The sequence below is a fragment of the Rana temporaria genome, chromosome 3 (assembly GCF_905171775.1).
Source record: "Rana temporaria chromosome 3, aRanTem1.1, whole genome shotgun sequence".
NCBI lineage: Eukaryota > Metazoa > Chordata > Amphibia > Anura > Ranidae > Rana > Rana temporaria.
Genome location: NC_053491.1, coordinates 484,358,519 through 484,369,523, shown reverse-complemented (window position 1 = coordinate 484,369,523; position 11,005 = coordinate 484,358,519). Strand labels below are relative to the sequence as shown.

Sequence of the window (11,005 nt, the reverse complement as noted above, 5' to 3'; positions counted from 1 at the left end):
TCAGTGACATTGGTTGCTAGGATACAGGTCTAACAGTGTCATTGGTTGCTAGGATACAGGTCACTCAGTGACATTGGTTGCTAGGATAGAGGTCTGACAGCGTCATTGGTTGCTAGGATACAGGTCCCTCAGTGTCATCGGTTGCTAGGATACAGGTCTGACAGTGTCATTGGTTGCTAGGATACAGGTCTGACAGTGTCATTGGTTGCTAGGATGAAAGCTTACGCACCATAACAACAAATTACCAATTTGAAAAGGTATCCTGGCGAAGCAGCGGGACCTTACCCCTGCAAACTCTGTGTTTGACCTTTGATATACCGGAACTCCTCTCTTTTGCACAGGGAAGGGCAGGTGCCCTCATCAAAAATGGCGACTGCACTCCCTTACCTCGGCACGACCCGAAAGTCAAAACCAAGATGGCGGCGGTTGCGATCACCTGACTTCACGCTGACGTCACATCTGAGTACGTGCGGCACGCGACTGTCATGTGAGGAAAATTCTCTCGGCGGGGCGGGCCTGTGGAGGAGCAAGATGGCGGCGGCCGGCAGAGTGTGGGGGAGGATCGGGGCTGTGTCAGGGGCCCTGGCTGTCAGCCTGGGGGCCTATGGAGCTCATGGTGAGACAGAGAGGGGGTGGGAGGGTCCTGAGCCCGGCTGGACCCCGTTATATAGAGATATACACGCAGGGGGTGGAATGGATCTGTATGGTGTGCTCTGTGAACTTTGTACGTCCATTAAAAAAAATGGCCGCCTTAAAGTGACAGCACCCTGTATATCCTCCACACACCAGACAAGATCTGAGTTTACCCCGCTGGGCCCCCCAAGGCTCTGCCAGGCCACAGGGAAGCCCCCGCGCATGCGCAGACACATAGCAAGGTCTATAGGAAGCCTGAGCACATAGCAGGGCACTCCCCCGGGGTGGGAGAACCTCCTGGGGTATAGGGGAACCCCTATTCCTCTACCCCCTCCTCTCACTTTCCTCTACCCTCTTCCCTCTCTTCTCTCTCGCCCCTCCTCTCTCTCTCGCCTCTCCTTCTCTCTCTCTTTCCCCTCCTCTTTCTCTCTCGCCCCTCCTCCTCTCTTGCTCCTCTCTCTCTATTGCCCCTCCTCCTCTCTCTCTTGCCCCTCCTCCTCTCTCGCCCCTCCTCCTCTCTTGCCCCTCCTCCTCTCTCGCCCCTCTTTCTCTCTATTGCCCCTCCTCTCTCTCTCTTGCCCCTCCTCCTCTCTCGCCCCTCTTTCTCTCTCTCGCCCCTCCTCCTCTCTCTCGCCCCTCCTCCTCTCTCTCGCCCCTCCTCCTCTCTCTCGCCCCTCCTCCTCTCTCTCTCGCCCTCCTCCGCTCTCTCTCACCCCTCCTCTCTCTCTCTCTCTCTCTCTCGCCCTCCTCTCTCTCTCTCGCCCTCCTCTCTCTCTCTCGCCCCTCCTCTCTCTCTCTCTCTCGCCCTCCTCTCTCTCTCTCGCCCCTCCTCCTCCTCTCTTGCTCCTCTCTCTCTATTGCCCCTCCTCCTCTCTCTCTTGCCCCTCCTCCTCTCTCTCTCTCGCCCCTCCTCCTCTCTTGCCCCTCCTCCTCTCTCGCCCCTCTTTCTCTCTATTGCCCCTCCTCTCTCTCTCTCTCTCTCTCTCGCCCCTCCTCCTCTCTCTCGCCCCTCCTCCTCTCTCTCTCGCCCTCCTCCGCTCTCTCTCACCCCTCCTCTCTCTCTCTCTCTCTCGCCCTCCTCTCTCTCTCTCGCCCTCCTCTCTCTCTCTCGCCCCTCCTCTCTCTCTCTCTCTCTCGCCCTCCTCTCTCTCTCTCTCACCCTCCTCTCTCTCTCTCGCCCCTCCTCCTCTCTCTCTTGCCCCTCCTCCTCTCTCTCTCTCGCCCCTCCTCCGCTCTCTCTCACCCCTCCTCTCTCTCTCTCTCTCTCTCGCCCTCCTCTCTCTCTCTCTCGCCCTCCTCTCTCTCTCTCGCCCCTTCTCTCTCTCTCTCGCCCCTCCTCTCTCTCTCGCCCCTCCTCTCTCTCTCTCGCCCTCCTCTCCCTCGCCCCTCCCTCTCTCTCTCGCCCCTCCTCCTCTCTCTCTCGCCCCTCTTTCTCTCTATTGCCCCTCCTCCGCTCTCTCGCCCCTCCTCTCTCTCTCGCCCCTCCTCCTCTCTCTCTCGCCCCTTCTCCGCTCTCTCTCACCCCTCCTCCTCTCTCTCTCGCCCTCCTCTCTCTCTCTCACCCCTCCTCTCTCTCTCTCACCCCTCCTCTCTCTCTCTCTCACCCCTCCCCTCTCTCTCTCGCCCTCCTCTCTCTCTCTCGCCCCTCCTCCTCTCTCTCTCCCTCTCTCTCTCTTGCCTCTACTCTCTCTCTCTCTCCATCTCTCTCTCTCGCCCCTGCTTCATTCTCTCTCGCCCCTCCTTCATTCTCTCTCGCCCCTCCTCCTCTCTCTCGCCCCTCCTCCTCTCTCTCGCTCCCCCTTCTCTCTATCTCTCCCCCTCCTCTCTTTCCCCCCTCCCTTTCCTCCTCTCTCCTCCCTCCTCTCACTCTCCCCCCTCTCACTTTCCTCTCTCTCTCTGCCCCTCCCCTTCTATCTCTCCCCCCTCACAACCAGCACACTGATGTAGGTAGGGATGTCAGACATCCCTGGTGACACTCCCCGGCCCTTCCTTCACAGTTGACACCCCACCCTTTCCCAAGAATGATGCCAACACAGTGATTGCTGGGATATGTAGTCCTGCAGGTGTCAGCCACAGTATGTCGCTTTGCGGTTGTAATACCTCCCAGTAGGACAATTCCTGTGTGCAATGAATATGCTCCCTTCCCCCTCTCCCCCCTCTTATGGGAAGCACCCCATGCATGCGCAGAGACAAATGGACATCAGCACCAGTCTGTCGGCTCGGCCAATCAACTTCTACACACAGAAACAATTCCTCCTACCGGCCATCAGACCACACCCAATGGCACATGATGGGGGGGGGCACGGAAAACTGTTGAGGTTCCCCATCAGGTCCGTTCTGCCGATCGATGGGAGGGGCTGTTTTTTTTCTCTACGCAGAAATCAAATTCTACACGTGCAGAAATGACTCCTCCCACTGGCCATCAGAGCGGACCTGATGGGGAACTGCAACACTCTGGCTCCACCCATCCCCAACCATCATGTCCCATCAACAATGGTCAGGAGTGGGTGGAGCCGCAATTATCTATGTGATCTGTGTGTCTTCCTGACCTCAGCCCCTCCCCCCACACGGTAAGACAGATTCACCAATCAACTCCTCTGTAGCCCATCTGGTCACTTCTTTTATTTACTCGTCACCTGAAGATTTCATCATTTTTGTGTCTCCCGCAGGATTCAGACGCAGCGACCGCGATGAGTACCTGAAAGAGGTGAGGCGTCCTCAGGAAGTGCAATTGTTATTTTTTTACAATGTATCGGTTATAATACTGTCGTTAGAATTATGGCAAAACTTCAAGATTAGTTTAAACCACCCAGCCCCTCCTCCGAGTCTTACACTCACCTGTCATAGCTCCCCTCCATCCCCTCCTCCGAGTCTTGTACTCACCTGTCATAGCTCCCCTCCTCCGAGTCTTACACTCACCTGTCATAGCTCCACTCCAGCCCCTCCTCCGAGTCTTACACTCACCTGTCATAGATCCAGAGATATATCAGCTCCCCTCCTCCGAGTCTTACACTCACCTGTCATAGCTCCCCTCCTCCGAGTCTTACACTCACCGGTCATAGATCCAGAGAGATATCATCTCCCTCCATCCCCTCCTCCGAGTCTTATACTCACCGGTCATAGATCCAGAGAGATATCATCTCCCTCCATCCCCTCCTCCAAGTCTTACACTCACCTGTCATAGATCCAGAGAGATATCAGCTCCCCTCCAGCCCCTCCTCCGAGTCTTATACTCGCCTGTCAGATCCAGAGAGCTATCAGCTACCCTCCAGCCCCTCCTCCGAGTCTTACACTCACCTATCATAGCTCCCCCCAGCCCCTCCTCCGAGTCTTACACTCACCTGTCATAGCTCCCCTCCATCCCCTCCTCCGAGTCTTACACTCACCTGTCATAGCTCCCCTCCAGCCCCTCCTCAGAGTCTTAGGCCTCGTACACACGACAGAGATTCTCGGCAGAATTCGCCGAGAAACTCGGTCAAAACCCGGATTCTGCCGAGAATCTCTGTCGTCTGTACAGTTTTGGCTCGATGGACCTGCCGAGGAACTCGACGAGAAAATAGAGAACATGTTCTCTATTTTCTCGTTGTCCTCGTTCTTCTATGGGAGAAGCCGGCCCGCCGAGCTCCTCGGCGGCTTCATCCCAAAACTCGACGAGGAACTCGACGTGCCAAGCACGTCGAGTTCCTCTGTCGTGTGTACGGGGCCTCACACTCACCTGTCATAGCTCCCCTCCAGCCCCTCCTCAGAGTCTTACACTCACCTGTCATAGCTCCCCTCCAGCCCCTCCTCAGAGTCTTACACTCACCTGTCATAGCTCCCCTCCAGCCCCTCCTCAGAGTCTTACACTCACCTGTCATAGCTCCCCTCCAGCCCCTCCTCCGAGTCTTATACTCACCTGTCATAGATCCAGAGAGATATCAGCTCCCCTCCTCCGAGTCTTATACTCACCTGTCATAGCTCCCCTCCAGCCCCTCCTCCGAGTCTTACACTCACCTGTCATAGCTCCCCTCCATCCCCTCCTCCGAGTCTTATACTCACCTGTCATAGATCCAGAGAGATATCAGCTCCCCTCCTCCGAGTCTTATACTCACCTGTCATACATCCAGAGAGAGATATCGGCACCCCATTCATCTAATTGTCTGACGCTCTGTTCTCCGAGGATCGATCATTGGCCATTCTGCTAGTTTTGGGTTCCCTGTTTTCAGAAGGAATCCTCCAGCTGGGAGTGTGCGATGCATCGGCTCCAATCCTGTGTCTATTTATATGACAACAATGTGTCTGACAAAATCACAACCGGGCGCTGAGCCGGCACCTCCAACTATTGTATTACCTCTAGTCTCCTATTTATAAGGTTACCCCGAACAAGGGAGTGTCTAGTATGACAATCATCCCAGCTGACACGCCCCCGCTCAGTCCTTTCTTCACAATCAGTACGCTGCTGTAGGTAGGGAGTGTCTAGGAATGTCAGTCATCCCAGCTGACACGCCCCTGCTCAGTCCTTCCTTTACAATCAGTATGCTGCTGTAGGTAGGGAGTGTCTAGAAATGTCAGTCATCCCAGCTGACACGCCCCCGCTCGCTCAGTCCTTTCTTCACAATCAGTACGCTGCTGTAGGTAGGGAGTGTCTATGAATGCCAGTCATCCCAGCTGACACGCCCCTGCTCAGTCCTTCCTTCACAGCCAGCACACTGTTGTAGGTAGGGAGGGTCTAGGAGTGTCAATCATCCCAGCTGACACGCCCCCACTCAGTCCTTTCTTCACAATCAGTACGCTGCTGTAGGTAGGGAGTGTCTACGAATGTCAGTCATCCCAGCTGACACGCCCCTGCTCAGTCCTTCCTTCACAGCCAGCACATTGTTGTAGGTACAAAGGGTCTAGGAGTGTCAATCATCCCAGCTGACACGCCCCCACTCAGTTCTTCCTTCACAATCAGTACGCTGCTGTAGGTAGGGAGTGTCTAGGAATGTCAGTCATCCCAACTGACACGCCCCCGCTCAGTCCTTCCTTCACAATCAATACGCTGCTGTAGGTAGGGAGTGTCTAGGAATGCCAGTCATCCCAGCTGACACGCCCCCGCTCAGTCCTTCCTTCACAATCAGTACGCTGCTGTAGGTAGGGAGTGTCTAGGAATGTCAGTCATCCCAGCTGACACGCCCCTGCTCAGTCCTTCCTTTACAATCAGTATGCTGCTGTAGGTAGGGAGTGTCTAGGAATGTCAGTCATCCCAGCTGACACGCCCCCGCTCGCTCAGTCCTTTCTTCACAATCAGTACGCTGCTGTAGGTAGGGAGTGTCTATGAATGCCAGTCATCCCAGCTGACACGCCCCTGCTCAGTCCTTCCTTCACAGCCAGCACACTGTTGTAGGTAGGGAGGGTCTAGGAGTGTCAATCATCCCAGCTGACACGCCCCCACTCAGTCCTTTCTTCACAATCAGTACGCTGCTGTAGGTAGGGAGTGTCTACGAATGTCAGTCATCCCAGCTGACACGCCCCTGCTCAGTCCTTCCTTCACAGCCAGCACATTGTTGTAGGTACAAAGGGTCTAGGAGTGTCAATCATCCCAGCTGACACGCCCCCACTCAGTTCTTCCTTCACAATCAGTACGCTGCTGTAGGTAGGGAGTGTCTAGGAATGTCAGTCATCCCAACTGACACGCCCCCGCTCAGTCCTTCCTTCACAATCAATACGCTGCTGTAGGTAGGGAGTGTCTAGGAATGCCAGTCATCCCAGCTGACACGCCCCCGCTCAGTCCTTTCTTCACAATCAGTACGCTGCTGTAGGTAGGGAGTGTCTAGGAATGTCAGTCATCCCAGCTGACACGCCCCTGCTCAGTCCTTCCTTTACAATCAGTATGCTGCTGTAGGTAGGGAGTGTCTAGGAATGTCAGTCATCCCAGCTGACACGCCCCCGCTCGCTCAGTCCTTTCTTCACAATCAGTACGCTGCTGTAGGTAGGGAGTGTCTATGAATGCCAGTCATCCCAGCTGACACGCCCCTGCTCAGTCCTTCCTTCACAGCCAGCACACTGTTGTAGGTAGGGAGGGTCTAGGAGTGTCAATCATCCCAGCTGACACGCCCCCACTCAGTCCTTTCTTCACAATCAGTACGCTGCTGTAGGTAGGGAGTGTCTACGAATGTCAGTCATCCCAGCTGACACGCCCCTGCTCAGTCCTTCCTTCACAGCCAGCACATTGTTGTAGGTACAAAGGGTCTAGGAGTGTCAATCATCCCAGCTGACACGCCCCCACTCAGTTCTTCCTTCACAATCAGTACGCTGCTGTAGGTAGGGAGTGTCTAGGAATGTCAGTCATCCCAACTGACACGCCCCCGCTCAGTCCTTCCTTCACAATCAATACGCTGCTGTAGGTAGGGAGTGTCTAGGAATGCCAGTCATCCCAGCTGACACGCCCCCGCTCAGTCCTTCCTTCACAATCAGTACGCTGCTGTAGGTAGGGAGTGTCTAGTAATGTCAGTTATCCCAGCTGACACGCCCCCCGCTCAGTCCTTCCTTCACAATCGGTACGCTGCTGGAGGTAGGGAGTGTCTAGGAGTGTCAATCATCCCAGCTGACACGCCCCCCGCTCAGTCCTTCCTTCACAATCGGTACGCTGCTGGAGGTAGGGAGGGTCTAGGAGTGTCAATCATCCTATAGATAGGGAGTGTCTAGTGATGTCAATCAACCAAGCTGACACGCCTCCGCTCCGTCTTGCGCTCGCCACCAGCACACTACTGTAGATTGGAAGTGTAAAGGAACGTCAATTATCTCAGCTGACACACCCCTGCCCAGATAAATCCTTCACAACCATCAAACTGATATAGGTAGGGATTGTCGATCATCCCAATTGGACATGCCCCTGCCTAAGCAGTCAATCACACTGCTGTAGGTAGGGAGTGTCTAGGAATCGCAGTCACACCAGCTGACACTCCCCCGCTCAGTTCTTCCTTCACAATCAGTACGCTGCTGTAGGTAGGGAGTGTCTAGGAATGTCAGTCATCCCAGCTGACACGCCCCCGCTCAGTCCTTCCTTCACAATCAGTACGCTGCTGTAGGTAGGGAGGGTCTAGGAGTGTCAGTCATCCCAGCTGACACGCCCCTGCTCAGTCCTTTCTTCACAGCCAGCACACTGTTGTAGGTAGGGAGTGTCCATCGTCCCTGGTGTCCCACCCCCGCCCAGTCCTACCCTCACAGCCAGCACACTGATGTAGGTAGGGAGTGTCCCGCCCAGTCCTACCCTCATAACCGGCACACTGATGTAGGTAGGGAGTGTCCCTCGTCTCTGGTGTCCCGCCCCTGCCCAGTTCTACCCTCACAACCAGCACACTGATGTAGGTAGGGAGTGTCCATCATCCCTGGTGTCCCGCCCCCCCGCCCAGTCCTACAATTACAACTAGCATACTGATGTAGGTAGGGAGTGTATCGTCCCTGGTGTCCCGCCCCCGCCCAGCCCTACAATCACAACCAGCACACTGATGTAGGTAGGGAGTGTCCATCATCCCTGGTGTCCCGCCCCTGGCCCAGTCCTACAATCACAACTAGCATACTGATGTAGGTAGGGAGTGTCCCTCGTCCCTGGTGTCCCGCCCCCGACCAGTCCTACCCTCATAACCAGCACACTGATGTAGGTAGGGAGTGTCCTTCGTCCCTGGTGTCCCACCCCCGCCCAGTCCTACCCTCACAACCAGCACACTACTGTAGGTAGGGAGTGTCCCTCGTCCCTGGTGTCCCGCCCAGTCCTACCCTCACAGCCAGCACACTGCTGTAGGTAGGGAGTGTCCATCATCCCTGGTGTCCCACCCCCACCCAGTCCTACCCTCACAACCAGCACACTACTGTAGGTAGGGAGTGTCCATCATCCCTGGTGTCCCACCCCCGCCCAGTCCTACCCTCACAACCAGCACACTACTGTAGGTAGGGAGTGTCCCTCGTCCCTGGTGTCCCGCCCAGTCCTACCCTCACAGCCAGCACACTGGTGTAGGTAGGGAGTGTCCCGCCCAGTCCTACCCTCATAACCGGCACACTGATGTAGGTAGGGAGTGTCCCTCGTCTCTGGTGTCCCGCCCCTGCCCAGTTCTACCCTCACAACCAGCACACTGATGTAGGTAGGGAGTGTCCATCATCCCTGGTGTCCCGCCCCCCGCCCAGTCCTACAATTACAACTAGCATACTGATGTAGGTAGGGAGTGTATCGTCCCTGGTGTCCCGCCCCCGCCCAGCCCTACAATCACAACCAGCACACTGATGTAGGTAGGGAGTGTCTATCCTCCCTGGTGTCCCGCCCCGCCCAGCCCTACAATCACAACCAGCACACTGATGTAGGTAGGGAGTGTCCATCATCCCTGGTGTCCTGCCCCCTGCCCAGTCCTACAATCACAACTAGCATACTGATGTAGGTAGGGAGTGTCCATCATCCCTGGTGTCCCGCCCCTGGCCCAGTCCTACAATCACAACCAGCACACTGATGTAGGTAGGGAGTGTCCATCATCCCTGGTGTCCCGCCCCTGGCCCAGTCCTACAATCACAACTAGTATACTGATGTAGGTAGGGAGTGTCCCTCCTCCCTGGTGTCCCGCCCCCGACCAGTCCTACCCTCATAACCAGCACACTGATGTAGGTAGGGAGTGTCCTTCGTCCCTGGTGTCCCGCCCCCGCCCAGTCCTACCCTCACAACCAGCACACTACTGTAGGTAGGGAGTGTCCCTCGTCCCTGGTGTCCCGCCCAGTCCTACCCTCACAGCCAGCACACTGCTGTAGGTAGGGAGTGTCCATCGTCCCTGGTGTCCCACCCTACGCCCAGTCCTACCCTCACAGCCAGCACACTACTGTAGGTAGGGAGTGTCCCTCGTCCCTGGTGTCCCGCCCCCGACCAGTCCTACCCTCATAGCCAGCACACTGATGTAGGTAGGGAGTGTCCTTCGTCCCTGGTGTCCCGCCCCCGCCCAGTCCTACCCTCACAACCAGCACACTACTGTAGGTAGGGAGTGTCCCTGGTGTCCCGCCCAGTCCTACCCTCACAGCCAGCTCACTGCTGTAGGTAGGGAGTGTCCCTCGTCCCTGGTGTCCCGCCCCCACCCAGTCCTACCCTCACAACCAGCACACTACTGTAGGTAGGGAGTGTCCATCGTCCCTGGTGTACCGCCCCCGCCCAGTCCTACCCTCACAACCAGCACACTGCTGTAGGTAGGGAGTGTCCCTCGTCCCTGGTGTCCCGCCCCCACCCAGTCCTACCCTCACAACCAGCACACTACTGTAGGTAGGGAGTGTCCATCGTCCCTTGCTGTCCCACCCCCGCCCAGTCCACCCTCACAGCCAGCACACTGCTGTAGGGAGTGTCTATCGTCCCTGGTGTCCTGCCCCCGCCGAGTCCTACAATCACAAGTAGCACACTGATGTAGGTAGGGATGTCAGTCATCCCCGGTGACCCTCCCCCAGCCCTCACAGCTCACACTTCACCCTTCCCCAGGAATGATGCCAAGCCAGTGATTGCTGGGATATGTAGTCGTGCAGGTGTCAGCCACAGTATGTCGCTTTGTGGTCGTATTACCTCCCAGTAGGACAATTCCTGTGTGCAATGAATATGTTTAAGTGTCTTTATTTATTTTTTTTGGTCAACCACATTACTCTGATTTCTGCCGTGCCCCGAGGTAATCTTCATAATTTGTCTGACAATAAAGAAGAGGATTTCCTAATCATTCATACTTCTTCTGTCTCCTTCCAGCTGTTTGCAACTGGGAACCAGTACCACTTCCTGCACAGCCTGGCCCTATTGGCTGTGCCCCACTGCAGGCGCCCTCTGCTGGTAGGTCAACCATTATGTTGTAATTAAATGATTTAAAAGGATGTTCCACTCAGAACTGACATTCCAGTGGTTGGAACTCTCTACCCCCCCCCCCCCCCCAATCCTTCTTTATAACACCTTATACCTGTCTGTGATCTCCTCTCACCCCTGGAACTCTCCACCCCTCTGTATTAGTATTTGGTGTTTGTACCGTGTTTGTGTATTCTATGCAGTGACTCTGAATTCTTTGTGTGTGTTTGACCCCCTTTGTGTGTGTGTTTGACCCCCTCCCTCCAGGCGGGATCTCTGCTGACATCGGGGATGGTTCTGTTCAGTGGGACGTTCTATTACCACGCCTTGACCGGGGACTCCACTCTTACCAAGGCGGCACCTTTGGGAGGCACTCTTCTCATACTGGGCTGGGCGGCCATGGCCCTCTAATGTCTGACCGATCCTTCTGCCCACCTCGGACCTCGTATATTATCCCGCTACAAATTCCAAATCAAATGTTTATATTCTGTATATGATGTGAAATTTTTATAATAAATCTATGTATCTTAAGTTGTTTTACTTCATCCATATAGTGCTGACATATTC

At 55.6% G+C, this 11,005-nt stretch overlaps 1 protein-coding gene across 1 annotated transcript; it reads left to right on the top strand.

The window, feature by feature from the left end:
- Positions 1-495: 495 nt before the first annotated feature.
- LOC120933714 (transmembrane protein 256 homolog) lies at positions 496-10,969 on the top strand. Its single transcript, XM_040347067.1, has 4 exons — positions 496-616; positions 3,303-3,340; positions 10,349-10,429; positions 10,706-10,969. Exons 1-4 carry the CDS (start codon positions 532-534, stop codon positions 10,847-10,849), a joined length of 348 nt encoding a protein of 115 aa, XP_040203001.1. The 5' UTR covers positions 496-531; the 3' UTR covers positions 10,850-10,969.
- Positions 10,970-11,005: the final 36 nt, after the last annotated feature.

What these genes read in the sequence shown, in the direction of transcription:
- LOC120933714 (XM_040347067.1), top strand. Translation starts at nt 532, where the DNA reads ATGGCGGCGGCCGGCAGAGTGTGGGGGAGGATCGGGGCTGTGTCAGGG. An exon ending in GGGGGCCTATGGAGCTCATG is followed by an intron (nt 617 to 3,302) that starts GTGAGACAGAGA and finishes TGTCTCCCGCAG; the next exon opens with GATTCAGACGCAGCGACCGC. An exon ending in ACTGCAGGCGCCCTCTGCTG is followed by an intron (nt 10,430 to 10,705) that starts GTAGGTCAACCA and finishes CCCTCCCTCCAG; the next exon opens with GCGGGATCTCTGCTGACATC.